This window comes from Lycorma delicatula, chromosome 9 (assembly GCF_047948215.1).
Source record: "Lycorma delicatula isolate Av1 chromosome 9, ASM4794821v1, whole genome shotgun sequence".
Lineage (NCBI taxonomy): Eukaryota > Metazoa > Arthropoda > Insecta > Hemiptera > Fulgoridae > Lycorma > Lycorma delicatula.
The window spans coordinates 6,571,440-6,590,473 of NC_134463.1; the positions used below are offsets into that span (position 1 = coordinate 6,571,440).

General features: G+C 29.9%; 1 protein-coding gene across 3 annotated transcripts; it reads right to left on the bottom strand.

The window, feature by feature from the left end:
• Window positions 1–150: 150 nt before the first annotated feature.
• On the bottom strand, window positions 151–18,149 carry LOC142330181 (protein canopy 4-like). 3 transcript variants are annotated; one of them, XM_075375290.1, is made up of 6 exons: window positions 17,918–18,149; window positions 15,557–15,683; window positions 11,923–12,057; window positions 9,579–9,663; window positions 8,611–8,779; window positions 151–251 (listed from the first exon to the last, which is right to left on the bottom strand). In XM_075375290.1, exons 1-6 carry the CDS (start codon window positions 18,084–18,086, stop codon window positions 166–168), a joined length of 771 nt encoding a protein of 256 aa, XP_075231405.1. In that variant the 5' UTR covers window positions 18,087–18,149; the 3' UTR covers window positions 151–165. The 3 variants fall into 3 exon arrangements, with proteins under 3 accessions (XP_075231405.1, XP_075231404.1, XP_075231406.1); XM_075375289.1 differs by lacking the exon at window positions 151–251 and adding an exon at window positions 482–582; XM_075375291.1 differs by lacking the exon at window positions 151–251 and adding an exon at window positions 2,296–2,327 and having other exon boundaries at window positions 17,918–18,145.
• Window positions 18,150–19,034: the final 885 nt, after the last annotated feature.

Sequence of the window (19,034 nt, forward strand, 5' to 3'; positions counted from 1 at the left end):
ATTTAACAATGCTGCATTTTTTAATACAGTGCTTATTTATATTGTAATAAATAAAATAAGCCATAGAAGTTATTAATCGTATACAAAATATGACTATGTGGAATAATGTACCTCTTAATATGTATAAACAGTCCATTTCATAACCAATGCAATGAAAATTGCAGTTTATCTTGATAGATATTTGATATGCATACATACATTCAGTTGTCCGTACAAAAGCCTTTGATAAAATCCAAAAAAGAAGTTAAGTCCTGTTTAAAAATGCATTACTACAAAATTAAATTTATTTAGTCTGTGAAATCTGACAGCATTCAATACAAAATGTGTAAAAACATTCAAATTTCAGAAACAACAATGAAAATGTTGACAGAAGAATGTTATCAGATAGTATGGAATATACAAAAATTAACTCTTGAGAGATTGTAAGTAAACTGGATAACCTTTACTATTTTCATGTCCATAATTTTTTAATTTATTTTTATTGATTACGATTTCCTTAAAAACAACAATCACACAATTTTGATCTGTGTATTAAATTCTGCCATATATAAATTCCAATTGGTAACAATTTATCAAGAATACCTACAAAATTACAACGGACTATACAGATTATAAGTTAAAGAACAACTGTATTACTAGACAATGAAATTTATAATAGAAATAACAACAAAGGATTTATTTCCCAGGTGCCTGAAGAGAATATAAAAAGACACTTAGCTCTCAAAACCTTACTAAACCAGATGTCTCTTTCGCCGCTCAACATCAAGTAAAAGCTCCTGTGAATCCAAACAACCAACTGTGCAGATCCTGCAATGAGCTAAAAAAAACTTGTTCAGATGTTGTCTGATCGAGTTGCTTCACTTGCAGCCACTATTTCAGAGCTGACAAAGATGAAGAAAAGTCGTTAGTCTTAGTTAACGAATCCAATCGTGGGGTCCATCTAAAAGTCCCTGTCCCCAAAGTTTTATCTATGTGGGCAGGAATAATCACAGATGGCAGTAAGCCATCTACTACGATCGCTGTCTATTGGTAGATGGCAATTATTACAAAAATTCATTCAACCAATTTTAAAAAGGTGGTCTAAGGATTATTTACATCATCACTTACAACACAACAAATTGTGTTTTCCCACCTGAAATCTTTCTGTAGGTAATCTAGTTTTACTTACCAATGAAAATACTTCAGCTCTGTTTTAGAAACATGGAATTGTAATTCATACAATTCCCAATGCTTTAGATGGTTGTGGACATCTGTACATCCAACGGATGTATATCATTTATACACATCCTGTATATAAATTATGCTTACTACCACTGTCTACAAGTTGCTACCATTGTCAACTAGTTTCTTTATATGTTCTATTGTTTATTTTTCAATTATTTTATATTTTTTAATATCTATCATCTTAAATTTGTTATTTAAGTTTTAACTTATTAAGTCAAGCGTTATGAAATACAGGTTTACATATATGTGTTATTTATATGTAACATTAACATAACTATATGTTTTCAGTATATTTTACTGTGTGGACTCTATAAAATCTATGATTTTGACATGCAGTTATGGTAAGTCACAGTTAGAATCAGAATTTTTTAAATGACAGGACGAGCATGTCATGAAGAAGGTATTATCGAACTTCCTACTGGTGTGCACTGTTACACATTATTATTATTATTTAATCCTACAGTACAATTACACTTACAAAATTAACATTCAAATTCAGTACACTTAACATTCACAACTACCATTAACATTCATACATTATACTTGTTTGTTGCTGCTACTTGCTCCGGCATATATTGTTACCTTTTGTCCGCATTCAACAATATTCGGAGTTCTCTTCATATGGCCCAGTAAAAGCCATCAATATTCTGTGCGCCTGGTGTCTCCATTCTGATGGCAAAAATTTTCTCACGTTATTCTTTTTTCAAACCTTTCTGGAATATTTTCTTCATGTTAGTCTTCACCAAGCTATCTTCCAGCGGCCTTCCATTTTACTCTCCCAGCGATTCCCACACACCCTTGTTCTCATTCCATTCTTATAACTAGTTTCATGAGCCTATCGTTCTAAGAGTTCAAATTTTATTATTATTAAAATATTATTACTATTCTATTAGGTTAATACTTCCGTTTCAATCAGGGCTTGGATTTCAGCCTTTAGTTGTCCTCTAAGAAGCCATCAATATTCTGTGCGCCTGGTGTCTCCATTCTGATGGCAAAAATTTTCTCGCGTTACTCTTTTTTCAAACCTTTCTGGAATATTTTCTTCATGTTAGTCTTCACCAAGCTATCTTCCAGCGGCCTTCCATTTTACTCTCCCAACGATCCTGTAAATTTTTGTGCATTTCTAAAAGCTTTCGATAGTATTTTTTTTTAGAAAAATATTGTAGAAGATTATCCAGTAAACATGAAAAGTCAAATTACAATTTAACTAATTTACAGCTAATGTTATTTTAATTGGCGATTTACAGATTACAATAAAGAAGTTTTTAAATAGAAAATTAGAGATAAATGAGTCCAGAATACATAGTAACTGATTGCTTTTTATAGTAAATCTAAATTTTTCTGTTGAATGATTTGTTTTGTTTTATGTAACAAAGTAGCATCAACAAGTTTGTATATTTACTCAGTTATGGTTTATTTTGTTGACAAATCAAATTTTGTAACAGTAACAATGGAGCTCAAACAGAAGTGAAGTAAAACACATTCCAATTGCTGTAAGATATTTGAGTCTGGAGGAGGGAATTCAAGTTAAACTTTTAAATTTCATTTTAAATGTCAGTTTAAACTGCTCAAATTTTGACTCAGTGTATTTTGTAGTGTGTGAAAAAATACAAACTTGAAGAAAAGTTGGTTTGTTGTACTGCTGATAATACTAACAATAATTTTGGTGGTGTGATGAGAAAGGGGAATGAAAATGTGTTCAGAAAATTTCAAAGTGATTTAGATAGACCTATTTTAGGTATTGTTTGTTCAGCCCACATTGTACACAGTTCTGTACAAATGGCATGTGATTCTCTACCCCTGGACATAGAGGTTATTGTAATAAAAATGTATACATATTTTCACATATATACTGAAAGATTAAACTTAAAGAGTTCTGTGAATTTATGGAAACAGATTACAAAAATGTATTACTTTATAGCAGCACAATGTCCTTAGTTTGTTACCTCCAATAGAAAGAATTATTTTGTTTTTTATGGTCTAAAATCATACTGCTCTTGTGACAAATGAATAAAATTGTTTGATTTTCAAAAAATCAGAAAAATGAACTATTTTTGAAATTTTTCTATGGTACTCTACAGTTATTTAATAATGTAGTTCAGAAATTGGAAGCTAATTCTATCACAGCAACAGAAGCATTTCAGACATATTCTTAATTAATTTATCAACTTCAGGAAAGAAAAACCCACAAATGTATACCATCTTTTGTCAAACAACTGCTATGGACTCTAAAAGAAAATAATGATGTTCAGGAACAAAAATTCTTCTCAAGCGTGGACAATTTTTATAATTCTAGTGTCCAATACTAAGAGTTGTGAGGAACCAGTTTTGATAAAGTTAGTAAGTTTCAGTGGATAAAATCTATGAAATGAAATTGCCTGGTCTGATCCAGAAGAAAGTGCACAAGTTGTTAATTAAATTATAAAAGATTCCATAAATATTAATGACCTATTTGATGAACGTACATTGTTGAACCGGGTAATTCAAAACCAAAGGGTAGGTTGTGGTTCAAGTTCTGAAAAAGTACCAGATACTATTGACGAGAAGTGGAGTGCAATTTTTAAGGCGTTTCAAGACTTATTTCATGTTGCAATATTTCTAAAATGGTTGAGTTTGCAATGTCTTTGCCTGGGACATCTGCTCTAGTTGAGAGTTTTTTCTCAATTTCTCAAATGTTCCCCAATTATGGGGAACATTTGGTCTGCAGAAAGGTCAACTTTCAGTATCTACTGTTAAAGATCTGCTAAATGTTAAAATTAATTCAGAACTTACTTGTGAATTTTATGTTGTAATTAAAACAAACAAACCATTTTCAAATACAACTGAATAAATAGTTTAATGTTTCACTAAACTATTAAGACTTTAAAGTAATTTCAAAAATATATCCCGAGTTGGATCCAGAAAAATACGATAAGCCCTATTTATTTAAGTTTATTTAAATTATCAAACATATTCAAGTACACGAAACCTTGAGTCTTATTTTATAAAAAAAACCTTTGAGACCGAAAAATAAATCTCTAAGTACATGAACAACAGAATGTTGTTCTTTAAAGACCGATCAGTCATTCAATTGAGACTTATCCTTCGCCAATATTCGTAGACGACGACCTATTAGAAAACGCACATCAAAATCGTACGTGAATCGATTCACCACACTCTCTGCGAGTGGTCAGTATTACACCAGCCCTTACACCCACTACCATAACGGGTACCGACTCAGTATTTAGGTTACCCATAAAAAGTGCCCGATCCATTCTACCTACACCTGATGAAGCATTATCATAACAAACCCATTTCATTAGTAGATCTGATTTTACCTAACTGCAATTTTGGTAATGAGCGGCCTTTTGTAATTTAATGGAAATGGTTATAACTACAACTACAACTATTAGTAGTAGTAGTATTGTTATTGTTAAAATTATTATTGGATGCAAGTAAGATAAGGAAAGGATTTTGTTTCAGGTTTATGTTCTAAGGTGTCAAGTTTTTTGTAGTTTCAATTTTGTCAATTTGGGATTCGTTTTCTTGTTCCATAAGATTTGTACGGGAAAGGCCTACAGGCACCTGGTGTTGCTGTCTGGGTTCTTTTTGAAGCCGGTCTATGCGTTTTTACGGTTTTGTAAATTGTTTTATAGTGATATTTTATTTACGAAAACTACGTTGCTATAGAATCCACAAGTTAACAATTTGAACACAATAATATACAAATTTAATAAAATTACGTTGCTCAGTGACCTAACTATAAATTAATAAATAAAAAAATAATAGTAGTAATAATAAATTAAAATCAGAAATAATTAGAAAATATTCATGTTTTTATAGTCAATATACAAAAAAATTGCTTACGGAATTAATTTCCATCCTAAGGTACTCGCATATTTGTAACAATAATTAAAACTTCACATATTAATTATGAAAGTTGTAATATTTGCATAATTATAACAGTTGGTCGTCGTAAGTTTTAAAATTATGTCAACGTGAACGTCATGTAAACTTATTATATCAAAATTATTATAAATTCCTGTTTTTATTTGCGAAGTCAAAATCACAATAACATGTTTCTTTTCCACTCATTTTTTAAAGATATTATTTTTAAGCTACAGAATTCAGAATTTTATTTTAATTTTTAACTGATACTGTTCTTTTACGGTATGTGAATAGTTTTTTTTTTTTTGTCTTCAGTCATTTGACTGGTTTGATGCAGCTATCCAAGATTCCCTATCTAGTGCTAGTAGTTTCATTTCAGTATACCCTCTACATCCTACATCCCTAACAATTTGTTTTACATATTCCAAACGTGGCCTGCCTACACAATTTTTTCCTTCTACCTGTCCTTCCAATATTAAAGCGACTATTCCAGGATGCCTTAGTATGTGGCCTATAAGTCTGTCTCTTCTTTTAACTATATTTTTCCAAATGCTTCTTTCTTCATCTATTTGTCGCAATACCTCTTCATTTGTCACTTTATCCACCCATCTGATTTTTAACATTCTCCTATAGCACCGCATTTCAAAAGCTTCTAATCTTTTCTTCTCAGATACTCCGATCGTCCAAGTTTCACTTCCATATAAAGCGACACTCTAAACATACACTTTCAAAAATCTTTTCCTGACATTTAAATTAATTTTTGATGTAAACAAATTATATTTCTTACTGAAGGCTCGTTTACCTTGTGCTATTCGGCATTTTATATCGCTCCTGCTTCGTCCATCTTTAATAATTGCTACTTCCCAAATAACAAAATTCTTCTACCTCCGTAATCTTTTCTCTTCCTATTTTTATATTCAGGTGTTCATCTACTTTATTTTACTACATTTCATTACTTTTGTTTAGTTCTTATTTATTTTCATTTGGTAGTTCTTGCGTAGGACTTCAACCGTACCATTTCATTGTTTATTCTAAATTTTTTTTACTCTCAGCAATTATTACTATATCATCAGCAAATCGTACCAACTTTATCTTTTCACCTTGTACTGTTACTCCGAATCTAAATTGTTCTTTAACATCATTAACTGCTAGTTCCATGTAAAGATTAAAAAGTAACGGAGATAGGGAACATCCTTGTCAGACTCCCTTTCTTATTACGGCTTCTTTCTTATGTTCTTCAATTGTTACTGTTGCTGTTTGGTTCCTGTACATGTTAGCAATTGTTCTTCTATCTCTGTATTTGAACCCTAATTTTTTTAAAATGCTGAACATTTTATTCCAGTCTACGTTATCGAATGCCTTTTCTAGGTCTATAAACGCCAAGTATGTTGGTTTGTTTTTCTTTAATCTTCCTTCTACTATTAATCTGAGGCCTAAAATTGCTTCCCTTGTCCCTATACTTGTCCCTATATTGTTCCTGAAAGCAAATTGTTCTTCTCCTAACACTTCTTCCACTCTCCTCAATTCTTCTGCATAGAATTCTAGTTAAGATTTTTGATGCATGACTAGTTAAACTAATTGTTCTGTATTCTTCACATTTATCTGCCCTGCTTTCTTTGGTATCATGACTATAACACTTTTTTTGAAGTCTGACGGAAATTCCCCTTTTTCATAAATATTACACACCAGTTTGTAAAATCTATCAATCGCTTCCTCACCTGCACTGCACAGTAATTCTACAGGTATTCCGTCTATTCCAGGAGCCTTTCTGCCATTTAAATCTTTTAATGCTCTCTTAAATTCAGATCTCAGTATTGTTTCTCCCATTTCATCCTCCTCAACTTCCTCTTCTTCCTCTATAACACCATTTTCTAATTCATTTCCACCGTATAATAACTCTTCAATATATTCCACCCATCTATCGACTTTACCTTTCGTATTATATATTGGTGTACCATCTTTGTTTAACACATTATTAGATTTTAATTTATGTACCCCAAAATTTTCCTTAACTTTCCTGTATGCTCCGTCTATTTTACCAATGTTCATTTCTCTTTCCACTTCTGAACACTTTTCTTTAATCCGTTCCGATCAGTTTCAATTCGCCCTAGAAGATCGCCATCGCGGCACGCTTCCATCCTGTTGTTTTTCTGTTCAACAGTGAGGTTTTTTGGGATCAAGTTTGCAGAAACTTTTTTCATGTCCAATTCTTTTGTCAAAGTTTGATGTACGGTTCAAGTTCAATTGTTCTGCAATCATTCTGACAATTAATTGCCGGTCGTACCGTATCAAGTCTCTGATTTGCTCAACATTGTCGCCACTTTTTGACGTTAACGATCTTCCAGAGCGTGGATCGTGCGCAACTGAATCCCGGCTATCAGAAAATGCTCTAAACCACCTAAAAACTTAGGCTCGTGACAGAGCGTCATCTCCATACGCCCTTTTGAATTCTGAAAATGTTTCAGTAGCATTCTCAAAGAGTTTAAAACTTGATTGCAAATGTTATACTCATTTTTGTAACGCACAACAAGAACTCGTTTCACGAAAAGTTTGTTTACGTCTCGCATGGCAACAATAAACTAAAAATATTAATACCTAATGTAAATCTTAAACAGTCACCACTTTATAATCTAACGTATGAAAATAAGTACAATAGCATTACCCTTGATAAATTACACAAATACAAAAAAGGATCACATCTCACCTTGCTAAAACATGAAATGCACAAAAACGATACACTAAATGAATAAATAGAATTCAATTCCAATATTATTTTTTTACATTTTAAATAAATGTTTGCCTAGCTAGCAATAGTGCAAGGCTGGGAAAAGTAGCACTAATCAATGATAATGGCTGTGAGAGTAACTGAAAGTATAAAAGCTTTAAGAACATGTATTTAATTAATTTTGTTCAGTTTAGATTGAAAAGTTGATAGTCTTAAATAATTTTTAAATAAATTTTATTTAAATAATTTTTATTTTTTAAACTATCTGCCTAAACTTAACTATCTTTCTAAACTTAACGAACATATTTCATTTATCAAAATCTTTAACATGAGATGTACCATTTCTGGAACCGACTAGACATTTTTTTGGGAATTGTTGACATTTTGTATGAGGTCACCAACAGTTTGTGATAAGTACAAGAATAAATCAACTGGAAATACTTGAACCTTTACACAAATTGTTTACTAAAGTTATTTCTAAAATTGTACTAAGCACAATAAGGCTACTGTGTTTAGTAAGGCTTTTTGATTAACAGTGATTGTTCCTGGCACTTAAATTCTGAAAATTTATTTAAAAAGTTATAAACATTAATATAGGGTTAAGTGAGGAAAATAGCAGGATTTTATATAAATAACTTAAAATCAAAAAGATACTTCCTTCACAAATACTTTGAAAAGCAACCCACAAAATAAAAACAAGTTCTGTAGAAATAAATTATAACAAAAATTTACACTGTTTCCACAATTAGTTTAATATTATAATTCATCTTTATGATCTTTTTTATTTGTTTTACCATTATCTCCTTTTTTTTCAGCCAATGTTAATGTTTCAGATAAACAAGAATCATCACCACCTTTAAGAGCTCTATCTGAACAAAGATATTTCTTTAGTGATACTTCATTTTGATATTTAAAATACCACGTTTCAATACTGCTTTCATAATCTTCCAATAAAGTTTCACACTGAAAATAAACAGCTGAACTTAAATGAAATAAAATATAAAAATAGAAACATACATAATACCAACTATATTTACTTTTTAATGGCAAAAACCAAAACCAAATGGTTTAGTTTATTAAAAAATTAAAGCATATAATAATGTCATTACTGCTTACCTTACAAAATAATGTAGAAATTTGTAACATTTAACAATTGAAAGAATTAAATTGAAATTCACACAAACAAATTATAAAAATAATCATTAGAATAACATTTTTGGAAAGATGTTTGATTTGATGAAGAAAAGACAATATTATTTTTAACATCTTTTACAGTTATTAGCATCAATTATGATATTTTTTAAATACAATTCTTTGGATCAAATAAATAAAAATTAATTTTTTTTAAAAATTAATATTCATAGCAAAATAACCAATTGTTCTCAACCATTAAAATACAATAATTACATTTCAAATGACCCAAACCATAATAGAATAGCACAATTAGAATCACATTTGTAGTGTCTATTTAATGTGATGCTAATCAGAGATATCCTCATCATAGGTGTGTATCACATTTAGTTCATCAGAAGAAATTTTATTTTACACAGATTAGATTAATAGAACAGAATAATTTTTTTTTTTGGAAATAAAATTCAAAAATTACTAAATTCAGATATAATAAATTATGAACATAAATCTAAAACAACCATTCATTCAGAAGTTACGGAAACGTAAAAAATTGACACATACTAATAATAAATGGAGAGCTACATCAAACTAATTAAAAATGTGTTTCAACATAAGTCTTTATTTTTTTTACCTGGGTTTTCATATTGGTTATTTCAACGGAAGGTTTGTCCCACAACTCATGAGGAATACCTAACTCCACTTTCACCCCTTTATTTCTGCAATAAAAACAATTTGTAGTTAAAACTTCAATCAAAAAGTTGGAACATATTTTCTAATATCTTTCAAAGTGAGAAGTACATTTTATAACAGTTAACTTTTTTTTTATTTCTTCAATTTCATGTGACGATCTCCATTAATAAATTAAGTGTTTCAATTTGTTTTTGGATAAGTTGCTGCTCTTGGTGAATAGAGCTAAGAGTCTCACACATAGTACCAAATTCAAAAGTACACTTCTCACAGATCTAAATCCTTAATACAGATCTAATTCTCAAAACAACATATTACGTGACTAAATCACTAGCATTATTAAATAAAAAAAGGATAGTACAGATACAAAGAGTAAAAAATAAATTTGCCCCAATAGCAACAGTAAGGACATACAAAAAATTTCTTTTATTATTAGACCAAGATAAAACTTACAAGCATTAAAAAGAAAATCAGATTAATTTTGAAAGAAAATAGAGAATATCTAAATAAATAAAATGACACAAATCAGTTTCAAATTTACTTAGTAATTACTTAGACTGAATAGGCTTAAAATTTGGTTCAAGCTATGAGCAAGAGTACCTTCACTGTTTGTCAATATAAAACATTGTCTCTGAACATAACTTTCATATTAAATAAATTAAATACAGTCAGATTTTAATAAAAATATATATACAGTATATTTCACTTACCAAAACAATTTACAATACCATATATGTAAATTTTTTATAAAATATTTTAAATTAGAAAAAAATTTGTTAAGTAATTATAATATTAATTTAGTGTTATTTTTTCAGAATAATACATCTGTAATAACCAACTAACAATGGTAGTTCGCTTATTTAACAGCTGCAAGTATGAGGGTGAATCAAATTTAAACGGTAATTTTGCTATTGTATGCAGCAGGCAGTTCAAGCTGGGTGGCAGAATGGGGCAAATTTTAACTCGTTTAAATGTAAGTTTGAGGATGCTACACTGTTCCAGAACCAAGTGCATACATGGACCAGACAATTTAAGGGCAGGTATGAAAGTTTAGAAAAGAAAGTCATGATTGACGCCCAAGATCATGCATCATTTTGGCTTTAGAAAGATTAGTGCTCTATGGGTTCCAAGGTTGTTGACTGAAAATCAAAAACAGGTCAGGTTGGAGATTTGTGAGACTTATGAATCGTCAAGAAGGGGGATGATTTTTTGAGGCACATTGCCACAAGTGATGAGACATGAGTCCATCATTGCCTCCAGAATCAAAAATTACCAGTAAGGTGTGGCAAAGGAAGGATGAGGGTAGCCCAGTGAAGGCCAAAACCTGTCTGTCAGCCGAAAAAGTCCTTGTAACAATTTTTTTTGACTCGAGGGGAGTTTTAGTCACTGATTTTCCCTACAATCAACAAACTGTGAATATAGCTGCTACAGTCAATAAAAGTAGCCTACCGAAACAAAAGACAAGGTATACCCATCAGAGATGTCATTCTTCTCCATGACAACCCCAGGCCAAACACTGCAATTGTGACTAGAAATAAATTAGAAAAAATGCACTGGAAAACCCTCTCGACCACCATCCCTACAGTCCAGATTTGTCCTCCTGTACTATTCTTTGTTTCTGCACTTGGAAGGGAACAATTCAAAAACAATGAAGACGATGAAGACAATGGAGCGCTTGCACAATTGGTTGACGACTCGTCCTCAGACTTTTTATGAACAAGTAATATTCAAGCTTCCAAATCATTGGTAAAAGTGTGTAAGATGCAGGAGACTAGATAGAGAAATGTTAAAGGTAAGAATTGTGTATAGTATTAATCAATAAATTTATAAAAAATTACTGTATATATTTGATTCACCCTCGTATACAAAAAAATTAAAAAATGCAATTAAAAAATTATTCTATCACGATTTAATAAAACCAATAATGTAAGTAAGTTTTAAACTAACTGTACATGTATGACTTGATTACTTAGACCATAAGCTATCTTTAAAAAAACTTTGGATGCAGGCAGTACAATTCTAAGTATGAAAGATACATATATAGATATCAATGTACAGTATACAAAGTTAAATGAAGTGTATCAAAAACACTAGTCAAAGTTACAAACCATACTTTCAAAGCAACCAGTGATTTGATGTACAAATTTATTACATAAAAAATACTTTAAATGAAAACCAAATACAATAAAATTGACAATCTCTTGAATTTTGAATTCAATTTGTACCCATTATGTTTACATAATAAATAATAAACATAAAATTTAAGAATAGAATATTAAAATACTTACACAAGTCCATGTAATGTTTTAAAAGTCTGACTCATTCCTTTAGAAAAACGAGTACTGTCTGTTCTTTCTTTATGAATATTATATTCTAATATTCTGTCGCAAACTCCATCAAGCGATTCAACTAAACGAAGCTCACTGTCAAGTAAAAAAAGGGATTAATTAAACATGACAAAACTAATTTTTTTTTAAAACTAACTTTATAAGCCTTTTATAAAGAAACATTAAGACTGTTTATAAATAAACAGTCTAAAAAACAACTATTATAAATTGAACAATAATAATTTTTAAGGAAATCAAACGTACACTTTGAAACTCATAAAGAATTCTAATATTTAAAAATAAATTACTCAGTATATAAATTAAATCAATAATAACAATAAAAGAATTAAAGAATGAAAACCAACTTCTTAAAGTTCAGTACTATTATTTTTTGAAGTCAATTTTTATTTTTATTTTTTAAATTATTTTATTTTACAATTTTTATATTCATAAAAATTTAGGAATAAATATACCACCATTAATATTATTTAAGGTAAAACTACCATAATGAATGATTGTTTAAGGAAAAATAGAGAAAGAAATGCAGTGAATATTTCCACACAAACTTAACAACAACGTACACTCTCACAAATGAGAACGTACAACAGTCGATTCGTAAGGAATGAAAGCCTACAGAGTCATCCTCATTGTGTCAGTTTAATACACAAATGTTTGTCAAATGAAATACAACAGTAACATTCTCACTGTCTCATCTTGATATACAAGGAAGGAGAGTTACCAGAAGGTGTACTCATAAAATTTATTGATGAGACTATTGGTTTTAGAACTAAAGATGATGGTTGTGTAACCATTTCACTAGTTCTACAACATTCAAACTGACAAGGGATATGGAGATGTCAAGAGCAGAATGCTACCTTTGATATTAAACTGGGCTGTGACTGTTCACAAACTGCAGGGTACAACTCTTGACAGGGCAGTGATAGACCTCGACAAGAAAAGGTTTACCAAGGGGCAGATTAATGTCGCTCTCAGCCGAGTTAAAACTTTAGAAGGCATCGCCTTGTCCGATTTGAATCGAAACACGTTATTAAATGGACCACATGATGAGAAGTTCTAACAGAAATGATGAAGTTGCATAATCTATACAATTAATAGGTTTCATTATTGCGAGCAGATATTTTGACAAGGTTTGCAAGTACCTAGTTAAAAAAAGGGTTTATAATAATAATATCAGAATATTATTTATTGCAAAATTATAATATTTAACTCGCATTCATACTTGGTAATGTAGGTTGGGAGCTTGTTGTATAATTACTTGTTTAATATTGTAAAATTATAATTTATTATTGCATAGTATAAATATTTATATTATAATTTTTGTAATTAGGGATAATACACTTTTTCATCATATGAAGTTAGAGGAAAGTAGCCAATAAAAAAAGGAATGATTATTTAAAGAAGAAAAATACAGAAAGAAATGACATGGATATTTCCACAGAGACTAAACAATGATAATATAGACTGTTATAGATATCCATACTGGGAACAGAGAGCAATACTGTACTGGTGCAAGCTGTCAGTGGCCAAGAGTGTCGAATCTATCAGTTTTTTTTTGTATTTTTCCTAAGATTATCATTGGATTTGGTTAAAATTTATATGGAACCACTGCAAAAGTATATGCTTTTAAAAAAATTATCAAAATCAGTTTACTAATGTCAGAGATATTGTGAAACATACATTTAAAACAAAATTCAGTCAAATTGACAACCACCTCCATTTTTGAAGTCTGTTAAAAAATTATCTTTTAAGTTGTAAATTACTCTGATGAAGAGTACTGCTGCTACTATCTATACGCTCAACGATCTAATTTAATTTAGTTTAACTTATACTTAAACTACATTAAATTAGATCACTGATAAGTAACATCAATAAAATTTGAATGTATGTATTTTTATTCAAAATGAACAGTGAAGAAAGTGGGTTTATTAAAAAAGTATTAAGCTAAAGTATAAAAGGTAAATTTGTTAAGATAATTTTGTATTTAAATTTTATTGGGAAAAAAATCTAATCTTTCTTACAAAAATGTAAAAACATAAGTCCATTTGACTTATCTAATAGTTATTTTAGACAGATTTGTGGCATTCAGTAACTAGGATCTAGGCATAAGACTAAATTACTTTCTTTTTTTATGTAATTTTAACTCTTGTTAATAGTAGAGCCAATTACAGTTATCTCTTTTCAAAATTAAATATTTCCATATCACAATATAATCCAATCTGATCTATTATTCCCAGATGTATTGGTTATTAGGAGCCAAGCTTTACCAAAGTGCTTTCAGCCATTAGGCTTGTTGTACAGCCTGCTGGACAGGAAATAGAATCCCCGGTCTATCACAGTGATCCCTACTACCATGGATTCACTAGCTCTTCAGTTTACTAGCATTCTCACCATGAAAAATCTAGTAGAATATGATTTGCACCCACCTCAACCTTCACTATTCTCAGATGTAAAACAAAGTGACTCATTATTTCTTAAATAGGACATCATTTTCTATAAGTGCACTTAATGAAATACTTACTTCATAAAAGATACCACACCAAGTAATTTGTGTGTAACTGCACTCTTTGAGCAATAATTTTGTATTTAATTTAAAGTGTAAATTTTTTCTCAATTTAATTAAATTACATAAAATATTCAGTATACTTCCCATACGCTAACTTAAGTAATATAATTACTTAAGTTGTTCTTTTCTTAAATAGAGCAAAATATATACACAGCAGTAATTGTTTAATCACATTTTCTGGCTTTACTCTTTTTTACATAAAAAATAGTTAGTACAAACTTCTTTTATTACAATACAGTTAGAAACGTAATTAAAAATTTAAGTAACTTGCAGTAAATGCTTTTAATTATTTTAAAATACAACAAAGCCAACCTCCCTGGCTGAGTAGGTAGCATCTCAACTTTTCATGTGGAGGTCCCGGGTTCAAATCACGATCAGACATGGCATCTTTTCATATGCTACCAATTTCCATCAGGTGAATGACCCTAGCTGTTGATGCCTGCTCTTTCATAACAAAATATATATACATACATGAACTACATTGTAAATGTATGACATCCTCATTCTCATCTTCTTTGTCTTAGACTTAAGACTTGTGAAGATTGCCATAACCATTCACAGTATCTAAAATAAATTACAAACTAAAATTATAATTGTCTCATTTTAAAATTTGATGGAAATTCTTTTTTCAAAGGACCATTTGATGAAAAATTATAGTTTCTTCCACAAGGATTAACCAGTGCTTACAATGTCCATATAATTTAACATCAATTCATTAAATATAAGTATGCGAATGCAAAATCTACAGGAAACATATTTTCATATACTTAGAAAAGGAGTATATTTATTTTCTATAAGTTATATCTTATAAGTTAAGTTCTACAAGTTAACTTATTTTCTATAAGTTATATGACATTTTGATATACTGACCAACATTAAATTAGAAAGAATGCAACAACCAAACACTCAATTACACCATTCACAAAGACTGAATAAAAAAAAAAAATACAGACTGAATATCTATACTTTTACACACTGTAATCATTTACCAATATTTTGCTTAAAACTTACGATTTTTTGTACTCCTTTCGTTTTTTTGGTTTTACATCATCCAATGAGTAACCTAGTTCAAGCACATCACTTGTCTTCCCTGTTTCTTCCAACCTACTTTCTAATTCTATTGCTAAAATTTTACATACTGTAACAAACAAAATAAATATAAACATAAATTTTAAAAAGTAAGATTATAAGTTACACGGAGTCCCTTTCTATGATTTAACAAACTGGTTGGTAACAACTATATGTCAACAGATGATTGTAAACATTAATCAGCAGCTTTCATTTACCCAACAAAGTGGCAGATTTGTTGGATGACATTCTCTTCATGCATTCTATGAGAATTTTGATTTATGTAGTGTTAAGTTAAAATGACAAATACAAACAAGTATTCAACTGAAGAAAGACTTGTGGCTAGTGTTTGGATGTATAATCAAACAAACACAAATTAAACAGAAGAGATAAATACACTTTGGAAAAGAAGCAACATCAGGAGTAATACTCTGAAAATTAAATAAAAACCTTTTCCATCCTATTAGTCCTCAATTTGAAACGATCTGGATGACCTTCCAGTCAACTGAATAGCTGTGATATTGAGGCATCCTGTTTACAATCTCCTTTTAATTCATCTTGGAAAAGGTATTCAAAGCTAAATGTTATTTGTCTTCACAAAAAAGTAATGCTTTAGTGTTTTAAAATAAAACCAAAAAAAAATGAAAAAATCTTGGGTTTAAATTTTTTAAACTTACGCGTGTTTATGAGCTTTCCATCAAGAACACAACTTCAAGGTACTTGTTGCAAAGCTCTTCTAAAGCACTTTCCCGATGTTCAATCACAGAAAGCAGTTTTCTTCTCAAATTGTGCCATTTACCTGATTAATAGATCTCTGAACATGAATTTTTGTTGTAAAGAAAATCCCCACTTTTATGAAGAAATCACAGAGCACCCACACATATAGTAATATGGGTAATGGTATGCGAGACTGCCATATTTTTTTTAAGCAAGTGCTAACAGTATTTCATACCTTAACATCTTTGAAAATTATTTTATTCCTCAGCTTTGATTGACTGGTCTGGACTTACTGTCATTTAACAGAATGGTGGACTCCAGCTTATTATACTAAATCAATAAGGTACTTTTTAGATGAACATTTTGAAGCGCGGTAGGTAGTGGTGGAAGATGGTAGGGCCTCCTAAAGTCCATACTTAAAACTTGACAACTTCCTTTGGGGCATAATCAAAGAAAAACTCTTCCATTTGCAATTATGAAATGTTTATGAGCTATAAATTGCTGTCAAGACTGTTTTTGTATGTCTCATTCTTCAACAATAAAGAGAATGTCAAGACACACTTAGCAATTGAAAAAAACTGAGATATGGGCAATGGAAAAGCACATACGGGTATAATTTAAAGGAAGTTATAGATGGATGAAGCTATTATTTGATGAAAATCCATCACAACAAAAGAAAATAAACAAATTATGTTATGTGATTTTCAAAAAATAATTTAAAAACCAAAACTGTTACAAACAGAAGAATACACTGTTCCAACTATATTCTGTTCGTAACACCTGAGGAAGGTACTGTGTCCCAAAAAAGAAAGCAAAACACTACAATATTTACTGCTGTGTACCAAAAGGTTTTTTTTAAGTAATTTTGTGAAAATCAAATAAAATGTTTACTTTTTTTTTGTTAAAGTAAGTTTTATATGTAAAAATATTAAATAAATTAATGCATATTCAGCTCTTTATATGAAAAACGACTTAGTGGTCACAGTGTGGTAACCCAAGATAATAAGATGACTGTAATACATATATTTAACACTGTAGAAAACTGCACTGCTCATAAATTACACAAGTACAATGGAAAAAACTGAAAGATGGAAACTATATTTAGCAATTTTAACTCAAATTTTATATGGCAAAAAAGAAATATATGTGTATGTGTGTGCGCGCGCGCGCTACAAAGAAGGTATTAACTCTATATTACAAAGATTAATGTAGCTTAACAGCTTAGAGCAGCTCATCAAATCACTTTTCGAAAGTTCCATGATGTTGAAAATGTTATTTTAATTGCACAGCAAAATAAAGTAATCTGTTTTGTTATTTTAAACTCATTTTACGGTTATATAAACAGTACTGTCCACACAAAATAGCAAACATAAAGATTATATATCTAAACGAACTACATCTCTTAACATTCAAGAAAAAGAGAAATATTTTAAAAAATATATAAACAAATTTTCTACAGCACCAAAATCAACAAAATGTTGTCAATTCTGTCAAAAGAAATATTAATACAATAATTTAATTAGTTTCACGTACAACACTTCAAAATATATTAAAATGATAACTTAAAGTATAAACAAAATTAAAAACCTTCGCATTTATTCGCATATTTAACTCCTTCATCTTCTTCGGTTTTACTGTTCACTTGTAGACTAAACACAATAATAACAAAGATACAAAACAAACTACTCATCTCAATATTTCCTCCACAACATAACCTAGACCAAAACACACACCGGATAAACTGAAAAAAAATCATGCAACTGCTACCTATAGGAATGAAATGATACTACTTTTGATAACTAGTGGCGTATTGCTGTTGGCCGATCAGTATCTGAAGCGATTACGAAAGTACTGACTGTAATTAGAGCTTACTAACTCAACGAAATAGATAATTTTGTTTTTTAAGTATGCGATAAAAATTGTACACGTAAACCTTTGTCACTGGATACTTTTTGTAATAACTAAATAATGCGTTAATATAAATGTAATATTCATAAACAGCCTGCCTCCAAACATTTAATTACAGTATTAGCATGTTTATACTAGAGAATATGTTGAAAGCATAAACTACTACCCATTCATGTGCTTAATATAAAAAAATCTAAACAGATTAATAAAAATATTACTAAAAAGAATGTCAACAATAAGAAAAACTTTATATTAAGTTACAATTGGATTAATTTAAGATAAGAGTTGATCCAATTAACAATTGAACTAAATATGGGTTTTATGGGCTGTATCAGAAATTACAAATAATTATCAAATTAATAACCCAACAGTGAATATTATAAATAAAATTAATACAGAGTTAAAGTCACATAGTAAAATTAATTACCTTTTAAGTTGCAACTAAGGACAACCATTTTCATTTAGAAAATATTGTTGTTGAAGAAAGCCAGTACATCAAAATAATTATTATAAATTTGTGGTTCTCTATTCAAAATAGGCAGGCCAAATGTTTGTACTATATCCACCACAGGAACTCATTCTCATTTCTGCACTTTCTTGAATTTGATAATAAAGGTTCCAGATTGTAGTTGAATAAGCAGACCACAGCTACACACCTTATACTGAATAACACCACGTCTCATGAATGAAATAATGAGCACATTTTCAGAATAAAACCTTAGGATTAATTAGTTAGCTTAATATAAAGAGAAAAACTGAAATGTCAACCAAATATAACACCCTAATTGTTAGTAGT

Excerpts from the sequence above, each read along its gene's own strand:
- LOC142330181 (XM_075375290.1), bottom strand. The coding sequence starts at position 18,086 with ATGATTTTTTTTCAGTTTATCCGGTGTGTGTTTTGGTCTAGGTTATGT. Across the intron at positions 12,058-15,556 it reads CGAAAGGAGTACAAAAAATC|TGAGCTTCGTTTAGTTGAAT; the intron begins GTAAGTTTTAAG and ends TTTACTTGACAG. Across the intron at positions 9,664-11,922 it reads AAAACATTACATGGACTTGT|AAATAAAGGGGTGAAAGTGG; the intron begins GTAAGTATTTTA and ends TTTTTATTGCAG.